Below are 14,645 nucleotides of genomic sequence, written 5' to 3'. Positions count from 1 at the left end.
TTGCTAAATCCCTTGGCTCTGCCTACAGTACTTCTCATTATTTCTGTCATTTCAAACAAGCTAAAAAAAAAATATTAGAAAATAAAATGAAGGCTGAAGCAAAATATGCTATATATATATGAAGAGTGTCTAGGTTTAAGAAGGCATTCTTATTCACATATTTACACTGCAGAGTAAAAGTTGAAAACAAACCACTCAGTGTCCCAGACTACCAAAAACAAATCGAGTTTGAACTGGAGTCATTTGCATATCGTGAAGGAGAGGATTAGATTTAGAGGTCATCGCTTGAATGTAAGTCTTCAAGACCAGACGTCAATGCAATGTTGTTGTTTTTATGTCAAATACATCCAACGGAAGACTATGTAAGGCCCTGCTGTCCTCCCAAGGAATCAGAGCGAGAGAGAGAGAGAAGTAGGCTCTCTAAATATCTGAATTAAGAGTAGCCAAACACCTAGGGATGGGATTTAACCAGAATGGAGCTGAGTGGAGCCCAATCCTTGCCCCATCCTCACACAGAACGTATCACTGGGAAAAGTTCAGCTGCGATGCTGACACAAACAGCGGAGCAAGGCCTGTATTAGAGTCAGGTTAGCAAAGATAACACTATCAGCCTGATCCCCATGGGCACAAAATGCTGGGCCTAGCTGGCAAATAAAGCTACAGTGTCTTGACTCCTTGGCACATTAGCTCTGATTACAATGACCTTCATTATATCAGCTACCCTTATTACAACACGTTGAACGCGCCTCTCCCTAGGGCCAAGCACAGTGGGGGAAAGAATAAGAGAAAGCCGTGAGTTTCAATGGTATGGCTTGTTATGCACTACACAAACTAGAGAGCGCGTTGTAATATACAATGAACACCTACTGTTGAGATTGCTGACCACTCCGTTCACCTGAACAGATTTCCTTGGTCTTCCTGGCCAATCTGTCTCTGAGGATTAATCTTACTCATTTGCAAGCAATGTGAAATAGGAAAAATAAGCCTCTAAGTTAATGTGGTTTTTCACAAGGCTCGGTGTTGGGATCATTGCTTTTCATACATTGCAGGTAGATGGCGAGTAAGTACCTCACTAAAATAAAAAAAATAATGGCAATGAAAAATACAAATAACAGATATTAAGATATGTTAGTTACTCACCTGGTCTCATCAGCTACTTATTTAGTTCATTCTATTTATGCCTTTGTGAGGTATTGTTCGTTTTGACTCTACTAAGCCTTTTCCTAGCTCGTTTGTGAGAACCAGTTATAGCCTTCAGTCCTAGTTTTGATTCACCTGCCTGTTTGCCTACCTGTGTATGACCATTGCCTGCGACCACGATTCCTGCCTTCTGCGAAGGCGAAATAAACACCTGCCACACTCTACGCGTGAATCTACACCTTTTTCTCCCTGTGTATTTGTTACAATATGGATATACAGTACCAGTCAAAAGTTTGGATACACCTCCTCATTCAAGGATGTTTTTTCATTTTTACTCTTTTGTACATTTTAGAATAATAGTGAAGACATCAAAACTATGAAATAACACCTATGGAATCATGTAGTAACCAAAAATGTTGTAGTATGTAGTAGCCTAGACCGTGCAAAGCTGTCATCAAGGCAAAGGGTGGCTACTTTGAAGAATCTAAAATCTATTTTGATTTGTTTGTTGAACACTTTTTTTGGTTACTACATGATGTCGATGATCGTCATATTTGATGTCGTCACTATTATTCTACAATGTAGAAAATAGTCAAGAAGAAAGAAAAGACAAAATAAAGAAAAAATAAAGAAAAAATCTGAAATGAGTAGGTGCGTCCAAACTTAACTGCATATATATTTTTGAAATGAATAAAGCGACAACAACAAAATGATTACTAGTTCTGTTTCATATTATCAGAAAAGATAATAAGGCATGCAAAAAAGAAAAAAGACCTATTCACAATACAGGTGAATTCATATTCAATAGGACTGTGTGCATACATTCTGTTTTTGAACTGATTTCAATCGTCTATGGGGCTACAGACGACAAACAATCAGTTTCCCTTTCATTTGGGACCATGTTAGGTCTACTGATCTACAACATTTTCATTGAAGTAGCCTATACCGTGTGCAAGTGACGCGTTCCTAAGTCATACTGTACTTCCGTGTTCATGTCCCTGGTCATTTGAATTGGCTTGACAATTATATCATAAAATACATGAAAACGTGGTCATATGAAAGATATTATATTCGTGTTTGTGGATGAATTTACTTCTGGCAGATGTCTACAAAAATCAAATACTACAAGTCTGATTGTGTCAAGTCATTTAGCTAACTCAGTGAATTAACTAAATGTTTTGTGACAATCAGCTTTGAAATTAGCATATTTGGCATTACTATGACAAAGTTCTAGGGCATTGAACCTACATTGCTTTGTAAAGTGCTGGACCCCAGTTCGGACATTGTTTTGCCTAACAGTAAATTACCATTTCGTGTGGCATTATTAAAGTGTGCTAAATGTATATGCAGCATAAGTGGGTAGTTAGCAAGCAGCCCAGAGGATCCTGGGCGACAGGCTAACTAGCAATGAGTGGCACCGGCTTGCAGGGTTTTACACGAGAGGCAAGTGCACTCGCGCTATGAAAGGGAAATCGGCTGCGCCGATACTCAAGGGCTGATAGCCAATGGACTAAGAAAGGCTAATACCAGCCATAAATATCGGCATGACCGATTATCGGTAGTTCTCTAATGTTTATCTTTATGCATTTTTCTAACAAATCCTCTTTTGAGCATGCATGCTGTGCTACATAATAAATAATGTCACTGCATAACTGCTGAAGTATTCTGTGGTGTACGTAACTGTAGTTCGCTGGCAACGTCTCTAAGAGAGGTGCTGGACCTGAGCACTCAGAGGCTGGGGACGCCCCACCACTGCTTAATATACAGCACGCTTATTAACCTCAATTTCCTGCCCAATCCCCCCTCCACAGGCTGCATGGTTAGCCTGAACAAGCTCTTGGCATACGTTACCCGTTTGGTGGAGCCTCTCATTTGGGGCTGACCACCCAGTGTGCAGGGGATTCTCTCCCACAGCCCAGCTCATCCCACCTAGAGCCCCCCCCCTGCTGGGCTTCTCACCCTCCCTCTCTCCTGGCAGGTGACTCGAAAGACAGACGTTACCCACAGAGACCTGCCTTTCCCTATTCACTTAGTACAGCTAACAGACCACAAAACAGGATGAGTTGAACAGTAGGGGTTCAGGAGACCATCCCTGCACCTGGTAGGGTGCCACTGTGTTTGTTTTGTGCCGAGGTGAAGAGGGGGAGGGCAAATCAGCTTGTTTAGGACTAAGAGTGAATCAGGAGAATGTAAGCTTCACCAGAAACGACTCTATGGCAAATTTGAATCTTAACACCTATAGGAAAAGGGTCAAAACCAACAAAGGCACGACCATATTATGCTTCATGACTTCTCATTCACGAAGCCAATAAAGAGTCAAATGATTGAAGTAGAATAGGGCATAATGTAGCAATATAGCCAAGAGTGCACTTTACAAAATCTGAATTTAAACCATGTCAATCCCTGATGACTATATGTTAAAAAAGCAAATAAAATTGTAACTTAATTATGGATTTATAATGAGCCACTGCACCACTGCCAAAACCAAGTCCCATACCAAGGCAAACAGGCACCTGCTGAATGTTCCCTGCTCATGGGCTTTCATAGCTTAATTAATCTAGGCCTTGGGGTATCATGACTCGTGTGTGCTGCTTGCGTACATGTTTGAGACAATTAAGTTGTTTCAAGAAGCAGAGGTGCAACTTCAACACCGAGCACAGACACCGATATTGTACTATACAAGAGCTTTTATGTGTTGCATAAAAAAAGAGGCAATAAAAACATACTCGATCCAAATCACTCATAACATGTTTTTTTATTCATATGAATCATTGTCTATTCATTGAAATATTGCATTTCCCAACCCACTTAGATGAATAATCCACTCAAAATCTATATTTTGGTATTTTTTTCATTTGTTCATTGTTGATACATTTCCAAAATGTTTTGCATGTCAGCAATCAAGTTTTCAAGATATAGGACTTCAAAAAGAAAATTGTAACTTGCCAAAACGCACCATCGTGATAAGTGACAAATTACAATTTGTTGATTGAAAGTACTATATCTTGAAAACTTGATTGCTGATATGCAAAACATCTTTGGAACTGTATCACAGTGGACTAATGAAAAAAATACCAAAAGATCGTTTTTGAGTGGATTATTCCTCTAAGTATCTTACTCAATGATTAGTCTCCATAGCTTGCAATATCACAAAGCAGGCCCATGTTTAAGTAGACATAGCCAGGTCAATTCAGACACTTTAATGATACTCCAATTGTGCGTGGCACTTAATACATGTTACTTACCTAAAATTATACTCTTTAAAGATGTGTAACACTGTATGCTATATTGAAGTGGATTCAAATGACTATAGTATGGTTGCTAAATCTAAGATGCAGTGTTGACTTACCTTGACACCAGTGAGGGCAAGACTCTCTTGAGAGCAGCACTGTAGATAACATTCAAAGACAATCCCATATACAGTGCCTTCAGAAAGTACGTTACAAAGTGGGATTAAAATAGATTTTTGTTATGATCCACAAAATCCTCTGTAATATCAAAGTGGATGAAAAATTCTAACATGTGTAAAATAAAACAATAATATATCTTGGTTAGATAAGTATTCAACCCCCTGAGTCAATACATGTTTAGAATCACCTTTGGCAGCGATTACAGCTGTGAGTATCTCTGGGTAAGAAACTCCAGTGTAGATTTGGTCTTATGTTTTAGGTCATTGTCCTGCTGAAAGGTGAATTCATCTCCCAGTGTGTGGTGAAAAGCAGACTGAACCAGGTTATCTTCTAGGGTTTGCCTGTGCTTAGCGCCATTATGTTCATTTTTTATTACAAACATACCCATAACATGATGCAGCCACCACTATGCTTTAAAATATGGAGAGTGGTACTCAGTAATTGGTTGTATTGGATTTGCCCCAAACATACCACTTTGTATTCAGGCCAAAAATGTAATTGATTTGCCAAATGTTTTGCTTTGTATTCTATACAGGCTTACTTATTTTCACTCTGTCAATTACGTTAGTATTGTGGAGTAACTACAATGTTGTTGATCCATCCTCAGTTTTCTCCAATCACAGCCATTAAACTCTGTAACTGTTTTGAAGTAACCATTGGCCTCATGGTAAAATCCCTGAGCGGTTTCCTTTCTCTCCGGCAACTGACTTAGGAACTGTATTTTTGTAGTGACTGGGTGTAATGATACACTATCCAAAGTGTAATTAATAACTTCACCATGGCTAAAGGTATATTGAATGTCTTCTTTTTTATTTTTACCCATCTACCAATAAGCGCCCTTCTTTGCGAGGCACAGGACTGAGGGACCTTACAGATAATTGTGTGTGGAGTACAGAGATGAGGTAGTCATAAAAAAATCATGTTAAACACTATTATCAAATCAAATCAAAGTTTATTTGTCACATGCGCCGAATACAACAGGTGTAGTAGGCCTTACAGTGAAATGCTTACTTACCGGCTCTAACCAATAGTGCAGAGGAAAAAAAGTATGTGTGTGTGTAGGTAAGTAAAGAAATAAAACAACAGTAAAAATACATTTGAAAAGAAGAGTAGCAAGGCTATATACAGACACCGGTTAGTAAGGCTTATTGAGGCAGTATGTACATGTGGGTATGGTTAAAGTGACTATGCATATATGATGAACAGAGTAGCAGTGGCGTAAAAAGAGGGGTTGGCGGGTGGTGGGACACAATGCAGATATTATTGCACACAGAGAGAGTCCAAAAACTTATTATGTGACTTGTTAAACACATTTTTACTCCTGAATTTATTTAGGCTTGTCATAACAAAGGGGTTGAATACTTAATGACTCAAGACATTTCAGATTTTAATTTGTTATTAATTTGTAAAGATTTCTGAAAACATAATTCCACTTTGACATTAAGGGTGTATTGTGTGTAGGCCAGTGACAAAACACCTACATTTAATCCATTTTAAATTCAGGCAGTAACACAACAAAATCAGAGGTGTGAAACCTTTCTGAAGGCAGTGTAGCATGCGAAAATGCTGAATTACTGTAGAGGAGAAATAAGACTCACATGTCAGTTGGGCAGCACCTCTGTCTGAACTCCAGCCTACCGTTGAGCTACAGTCTGGACTCTGCTCATGGCTGCGTGATGGGCAATCATTTGGCAGCTGGATCCTAAAGGGATACAAGAGAGAGTTGTATATCAACTGAGTTATTTGCGACTTCTTTACACATTACGGTACAATTCATTTCGTATAGCAGAGGTGCCTAATATGCACATACACGGAGTGTACAAAACATTAAGGACACCTGCTCTTTCCATGGCATAGACTGACCAGGTGAATCCTGGTGAAAGCTATAATCCCTTATTGATGTCACTTGTTAAAAAGTATTTTTAAGCCTTGAGACAACTGAGACACGGATTGTGTATGTGTGACTCTCAGAGGGTGAATAAGCAAAACATTTATGCCTTTCAACCGGGTATAGTAATATGTGCCAGGTACACCGGTTTGTGTCAACAACTGCAATGGTGCTGGATTTTTCATGCTGAACATATTCCTGTGTGTATCAAGAATGGTCCATCACCCAAAGAACATCGAGCCAACTTGGCAACTGTGGGAATCATTGGAGTCAACATGGGCCAGCATCCATGTGGAACGCTTTCGACACCTTGTGGAGTCCATGCCCCAACGAATTGAGGCTGATCTGAGGGCAAAAGGGGGGTTGCAACTAGGGTTGCACATTTTGGGGAATTTGGAAACTTTCCGTGGGAATTAACGGGAATATATGGGAATTAGTGGAAATATATGAAAATTAATATTAATACAGTTTAAATGTAGATGTTTTTGCATTGGATATATTTACCATATCAAATGGAGACAGAAACATAAACCTTTTACCTTATCATAAGTAGAAATAATTGCACAGGATTAAATCCTTCCAACAAACAAAAAAAACACAATTTAGTTACCAATTGAACTTGATTTCAATGAGTGGACTCTTCAGGTCAGCCTGTTGCGAGCTTTGGTGTGTGTGTTCCCAAACAAAGACCAGTCGAGCTCTGAGGTGGATGATGTTGGTGGGATTTGGAGGATGACGTAGGCAACAAGGGAAAGGACTTCAGATTCACAAAGTCCCTTCCACCAGGTGGCTGATGAGATATGTTGGCACGACTGCAATACTGCATCTCCATCCCAAAGCCCTTGCTTGGAAGTGTACTTCGCCAGACTGTCAAGAACCTTGCCCTCATCCAGGCCAAGGTGGTGAAACACGGTAGTGATGACACAATATGCCTTGTTGATCTCTGCACCAGACAGGATGCTCTTGCCAGCATACTTGGGGTCTGACATGTATGCTGCAGCATGTATGGGCTTCAGGCAGAAGTCTTCACGCTTTTTGATGTATTTCAGAACTGCAGTTTCCTCTGCTTGGAGCAACAGTGAAGTGGGCAGGGCAGTATGGATTTCTTCTCTTACATCTGCAAGCAGATTTTGAACATCAGACAGGATGGATTTGTCTCCCTCAATCCGTGCAATGGCTACTGCTGTAGGTTTCAGGGGTTTCAGGAGTTTCAGGCTGCTTACCACTCTCTCCAAAAATACATCATCCAGGAGGATCCTCTTGATGGGGCTGTCCATATCGGCAGACTGTGATATGGCCATTTCTTGAAGAGACTCCTTCCCCTCCAGGAGACTGTCAAACATGATGACAACACCACCCCAACGGATGTTGCTGGGCAGCTTCAATGTGATGCTCATATTCTTCTCACTTTGCTTAGTGAGGTAGATTGATGCTATAACTTGATGAGCCTTCACATACCTAAACATTTCCTTGGCTTTCTTGTAGAGTATAACCATTGTTTTCAGTGCCATGATGTCCTTGTGGAGCAGATTCAATGCATGAGCAGCACAGCCAATGGGTGTGATGTGAGGGTAGGACTCCTCCAGTATAGACCAAGCAGCCTTCAAGTTCGCAGTATTGTCTGTCACCAGTGCAAATACCTTCTGTGGTCCAAGGTCATTGATGACTGCCTTCAGCTCATCTGCAATGTAGAGACCGGTGTGTGTGTGTTGTCCCTAGTGTCTGTGCTCTTGTAGAATACTGGTTTTAGGGGTGGAGATGATGTAGTTAATTATTCCTTGCCCACAAACATTCAACAACCCATCAGAGATGATTGCAATACAGTCTGCTTTCTCTAGTATTTGCTTGACCTGCACTTGAAGGGGCTTTCGATCCCAGGCTCGATAGTGGGGTTCGATCCCAGGCTGGGTCACAACATGCCGTGACTGGGAGTCCCATTGGGAGACGCACAATTGGCCCAGCGTTGTCCGGGTTATTGGAGGGTTTAGCCAGGAGGGCTTTACTTGGCTCACCTTTTAAAAAAGGAGAAATAATTGAAATATTCTTCAATACTGTATCTTTAAGAAATGTTCAGTATTTTACAACTTAGTGTTAGATGGTTTCTTACCCTGAAAGTACAGTACCAGTCAAAGGTTTGGACACACCTACTCATTCCAAGGTTTTTCTTTATTTTTACTATTTTCTACATTGTAGAATAATAGTGAAGACATCAAAACTATGAAACATCAAGTGGAATCATGAAGTAACCAAAAAAGTGTTAAACAAATAAAATGATTTGAGATTCTTCAAAGTTGCCACCCTTTGCCTTGATGACAGCTTTGCACACTCTTGGCATTCTCTCAACCAGCTTCATGAAGTACCCGGAATGCATTTCAATTAACAGATGTGCCAAGTTAAAAGTTAATATGTGGAATTTCTTTCCTTCTTAATGTGTTTGAGCCAATCAGTTGTGTTGTGACAAGGTAGGGGTGGTACACAGAAGATAGTCCTATATGGCAAGAACAGCTCAAATAAGCAAAGAGAAATGACAGACCATCATTACTTTAAGACATGAAGGTCAGTCAATAAGGAAAATGTCAAGAATTTTGAACATTTCTTCAAGTGCAGTCGCAAAAACACTGATTAAACTGTCTCTCATGAGGACCGCCACAGGAAAGGAAGACCCAGAGTTACCTATGCTGCAGAGGATAAGCAAATGTGTTGCTACTGCTCTCAATAACATTGCTGCCCTGAATATATCAGGCGCTACTGACAAAGGTCCGTGGGAAAAAGTTGTGATGGAATACTTTCTGGAAAACGATCATGCCATGCTGACACTCTCAGACGATGAGGAAATCCCCGATTTAGGTAGGAAAAAACACATTTTAATTGAAGAAGACATTGTAGAGTCTTCTGGTGACAGTGATTGGGAAGAAACAGCAATCAACAGTGTTGTCACGGAAGAAATTCACTGAGTTTCGAAATCAGTGGAACCCGACAGGCCAAAAAAGCTGTACAAACTAAAACGGAAACGACACAGGACGTCTTAATTAATAAAAGGGGTTGCGGTCTGCCGTGAAGCTTTCATCCATGTATACGGGTAAAAGTCTAGCTACAGATTCAGATATTATAAGTTTCTAATTTTGTAAGAAAGTTGTTTTCATTGCATGTTAAAGCTTGCTGTTAACTAGCCAGCTGGTATTCGATGGCTGACTTGCTACCTAACATTGAACCTATTTGGTTAACGTTAGCTAACTATGAAAATCATCTTGTATTGCTAGTTAAAGCTTGCTGTTAGCTAGCCAGCTGACGTTAGATGGATGGCTAAGCTAGCTAACATTACATGTATGAACTGTGTGTAGTGATGTTATCTCAGAATGCCATTTTGCATCTATTGTATAATAATGCTAAAATATTTGTATCTGGAATTTGTCTTTCAGCATCAGTAGAACACGCCTGACTCTCCTCCACCAGTCATACAAGGAGAATGGTCTAATGCCTCCCATCAAAAAGAGAGCTGGCCCAAGCAAGCAAAGACAGCAGCGCAGTCATCAACTACATGCACCATTTCTTCACCAACTACGGAGCTTGGGGAAACACGTGTGGACCTGAAGTGTGATAACTGCAGTGGCCAAAACATGACAAAGTTTGTGCTCTGGTATTGTGCCTGGCGGACCATGCACAAGCTCCACCACAATCTGGACCTTCACTTCCTGATCACAGGCCACACCAAGGCCACACCAAGTTTGCCCCCGACTGGTGCTTCGGCCTCATCGAGCAGAGCTTCAGAAAGACCACAGAGATTGCTGGTGTTGTGCTGGACAGCACTGTGACAGGGGTCAACATCCCACAGCTGGTTGGACTGGAGGATGGTACGGTGCTGGTGGAAAGCTATGGCTGGCAACAACACCTGACTCCGTACTTAAGTCCACTGCCACAGATCAAGCAGCACCAGCACATCAGGTGAAAATCATTTTCATTGTATGAGGTTATTCTTCTTATCTACACTTGAGAGGTGAATTGATGTTGTGCAGGGTTGTAATGTCTTCTGATTTTTTGTAGTTGTTGTTGTTGTTCCCTGTTTTACAGCTTCGATGCTCTGGAGCGTGGTGTCAACAAGGAGCTTTCGGACTGTCAAGACCAGGTTTCAGCTGCTGCGCAATGCTGACATTCATCCTCCCATAGATGGTCTGCCTATACATGCACCACCTGGACTCGACCCAGCTAGACAAACGTATCTTTTTGAGATGATCAGTTTTGTGACGAAGAGGCTATGTGGACATCACATGCCCTGTACCAAAGTCAAGGGCAGGACAGAAACAGGCTCTCTCCTAACATACGTTGCTGCTACTATTTTTTTTGTATCCTGCTTCTCAGCCACTTTGCCCCTGATTGAATGCATATAACTACCTCATCTATCACTGATATCATTATTGATATTGTTCTTGTACATACTATATATTATTTTATTTTTATTTTATTTTACTGACACTATCTATTTCTGACATTTTTATTTTATTTATTATATATTTTTTTCACCTTTATTTAACCAGGTAGGCTAGTTGAGAACAAGTTCTCATTTGCAACTGCGACCTGGCCAAGATAAAGCATAGCAGTGTGAACAGACAACACAGAGTTACACATGGAGTAAACAATTAACAAGTCAATAACACAGTAGAAAAAAAGGGGAGTCTATATACAATGTGTGCAAAAGGCATGAGGAGGTAGGCGAATAATTACAATTTTGCAGATTAACACTGGAGTGATAAATGATCAGATGATCATGTACAGGTAGAGATATTGGTGTGCAAAAGAGCAGAAAAGTAAATAAATAAAAACAGTATGGGGATGAGGTAGGTGAAAATGGGTGGGCTATTTACCAATAGACTATGTACAGCTGCAGCGATCGGTTAGCTGCTCAGATAGCTGATGTTTGAAGTTGGTGAGGGAGATAAAAGTCTCCAACTTCAGCGATTTTTGCAATTCGTTCCAGTCACAGGCAGCAGAGTACTGGAACGAAAAGCGGCCGAATGAGGTGTTGGCTTTAGGGATGATCAGTGAGATACACCTGCTGGAGCGCGTGCTACGGATGGGTGTTGCCATCGTGACCAGTGAACTGAGATAAGGCGGAGCTTTACCTAGCATGGCCTTGTAGATGACCTGGAGCCAGTGGGTCTGGCGACGAATATGTAGCGAGGGCCAGCCGACTCGAGCATACAAGTCGCAGTGGTGGGTGGTATAAGGTGCTTAAGTGACAAAACGGATGGCACTGTGATAAACTGCATCCAGTTTGCTGAGTAGAGTGTTGGGAGCAATTTTGTAGATGACATCGCCGAAGTCGAGGATCGGTAGGATAGTCAGTTTTACCAGGGTAAGCTTGGCAGCGTGAGTGAAGGAGGCTTTGTTGCGGAATAGAAAGCCGACTCTTGATTCGATTTTCGATTGGAGATGTTTGATATGAGTCTGGAAGGAGAGTTTGCATTCTAGCCAGACACTTAGGTACTTATAGATGTCCACATATTCAAGGTCGGAACCATCCAGGGTGGTGATGCTAGACGGGCATGCGGTTGCAGGCAGCGATCGGTTGAAAAGCATGCATTTGGTTTTACTAGCGTTTAAGAGCAGTTGGAGGCCACGGAAGGAGTGTTGTATGGCATTGAAGCTCGTTTGGAGGTTAGATAGCACAGTGTCCAATGACGGGCCGAAAGTATTTAGAATGGTGTCGTCTGCGTAGAGGTGGATCAGGGAATCGCCCGCAGCAAGAGCAACATCATTGATATATACAGAGAAAAGAGTCGGCCCGAGAATTGGACCCTGTGGCACCCCCATAGAGACTGCCAGAGGACCGGACAGCATGCCTTCCGATTTGACACACTGAACTCTGTCTGCAAAGTAATTGGTGAACCAGGCAAGGCAGTCATCCGAAAAACCGAGGCTACTGAGTCTGCCGATAAGAATATGGTGATTGACAGAGTCGAAAGCCTTGGCAAGGTCGATGAAGATGGCTGCACAGTACTGTCTTTTATCGATGGCAGTTATGATATCGTTTAGTACCTTGAGTGTGGCTGAGGTGCACCCGTGACCGGCTCGGAAACCAGATTGCACAGCGGAGAAGGTACGGTGGGATTCGAGATGGTCAGTGACCTGTTTGTTGACTTGGCTTTCGAAGACCTTAGATAGGCAGGGCAGAATGGATATAGGTCTGTAACAGTTTGGGTCCAGGGTGTCTCCCCTTTGAAGAGGGGATGACTGCGGCAGCTTTCAATCCTTGGGGATCTCAGACGATATGAAAGAGAGGTTGAACAGGCTGGTAATAGGGGTTGCGACAATGGCGGCGGATAGTTTCAGAAATAGAGGGTCCAGATTGTCAAGCCCAGCTGATTTATACGGGTCCAGGTTTTGCAGCTCTTTCAGAACATCTGCTATCTGGATTTGGATAAAGGAGAACCTGGAGAGGCTTGGTCGAGGAGCTGCGGGGGGGGCGGAGCTGTTGGCCGGGGTAGGAGTAGCCAGGCGGAAGGCATGGCCAGCCGTTGAGAAATGCTTGTTGAAGTTTTCGATAATTATAGATTTATCGGTGGTGACCGTGTTACCTAGCCTCAGTGCAGTGGGCAACTGGGAGGAGGTGCTCTTGTTCTCCATGGACTTCACAGTGTCCCAGAACTTTTTGGAGTTGGAGCTACAGGATGCAAACTTCTGCCTGAAGAAGCTGGCCTTAGCTTTCCTGACTGACTGCGTGTATTGGTTCCTGACTTCCCTGAACAGTTGCATATCGCGGGGACTATTCGATGCTATTGCAGTCCGCCACAGGATGTTTTTGTGCTGGTCGAGGGCAGTCAGGTCTGGAGTGAACCAAGGGCTGTATCTGTTCTGCATTTTTTGAACGGAGCATGCTTATCTAAAATGGTGAGGAAGTTACTTTTAAAGAATGACCAGGCATCCTCAACTGACAGGATGAGGTCAATGTCCTTCCAGGATACCCGGGCCAGGTCGATTAGAAAGGCCTGCTCACAGAAGTGTTTTAGGGAGCGTTTGACAGTGATGAGGGGTGGTCGTTTGACTGCAGCTCTGTAGCGGATACAGGCAATGAGGCAGTGATCGCTGAGATCCTGGTTGAAGACAGCGGAGGTGTATTTGGAGGGCCAGTTGGTCAGGATGACGTCTATGAGGGTGCCCTTGCTTACAGAGTTAGGGTTGTACCTGGTGGGTTCCTTGATGATTTGTGTGAGATTGAGGGCATCTAGTTTAGATTGTAGGACTGCCGGGGTGTTAAGCATATCCCAGTTTAGGTCACCTAACAGAACAAACTCTGAAGCTAGATGGGGGGCAATCAATTCACAAATGGTGTCCAGGGCACAGCTGGGAGCTGAGGGGGGTCGGTAGCAGGCGGCAACAGTGAGAGACTTATTTCTGGAGAGAGTAATTTTCAAAATTGCTACTATGCAAGTAACCATTTGGCTGTACTGTTTACACCTTCTGTAGAGACCCATCCACTTAGCAAGACTTAGCAAAATATTGATATATAAAATGAATATTGATATGTGTGGTCGTAACATGATGTTGTGACATACCACAGCAATATCATGTGACCCTATCAAGTGTCCACCAGATAAATATATAGCGCATGCATCTGTTTATGTACTGTACATGTGCACCTAACTCAGGTTGCATGGCCTTAACTTATGTATGGAATACTATGTGATAAGTGTGTGTGTAACAGTATATAAAGGATGCTAATGTACTGGTGCGAAGGCATTTGATGTGAAGGCATTGTACTGGTGCGAAGGCATTTGGTGTGAAGGCATTGTACTGGTGTGAAGGCATTTGGTGTGAAGGCGTTGTACTGGTGTGAAGGCATTTGGGCAGTGGTGTAAAATACTACTAAGTATTTTTGGGGGGTATCTGTACATTACTTTACTATTTATATTTTTGGATCTGATTTGGCAGACTCACTAAACACAAATGCTTAGTTTGAAAATAATGTCTTAGTGTTGGAGTGTACCCCTGGCTATCAGTCAAAAAAAATATATATATATAAAAATATAATTGTGCCTTCTGGCTTAATGTGAGGAATTTGAAATGATTTATACTTTTACTCAATTATGACAATTTAGTACTTTTTCCACCACTGGATGTGATTGGGGGTTAGAACATTTCTTTCCCATGACCCATCAATTTAGACAAGTGTGTCTGGGGAAGCGTCATCTAATATTTATAAAATATTTGTA

At 42.0% G+C, this 14,645-nt stretch overlaps 1 protein-coding gene across 6 annotated transcripts in view; it reads right to left on the bottom strand.

Annotated features, from left to right (window-relative positions):
- Window positions 1-14,645, bottom strand: part of casz1 (castor zinc finger 1) — a 256,887-nt gene that overhangs the window by 186,585 nt on the left and 55,657 nt on the right. For all 6 annotated transcript variants that reach the window (XM_052482717.1, XM_052482718.1, XM_035740663.2 and 3 more), the window contains one exon: window positions 6,149-6,252. Coding sequence is in view for 4 of the 6 variants with exons in the window: in XM_035740663.2 (XP_035596556.1) it covers window positions 6,149-6,252 (104 nt within the window). In the remaining 2 variants the exon portion in view is untranslated. The remainder of the gene's footprint in view (window positions 1-6,148; window positions 6,253-14,645) is intronic.

This window comes from Oncorhynchus keta, chromosome 28 (assembly GCF_023373465.1).
Source record: "Oncorhynchus keta strain PuntledgeMale-10-30-2019 chromosome 28, Oket_V2, whole genome shotgun sequence".
Lineage (NCBI taxonomy): Eukaryota > Metazoa > Chordata > Actinopteri > Salmoniformes > Salmonidae > Oncorhynchus > Oncorhynchus keta.
This window is presented reverse-complemented; position numbering and strand designations above follow the sequence as displayed.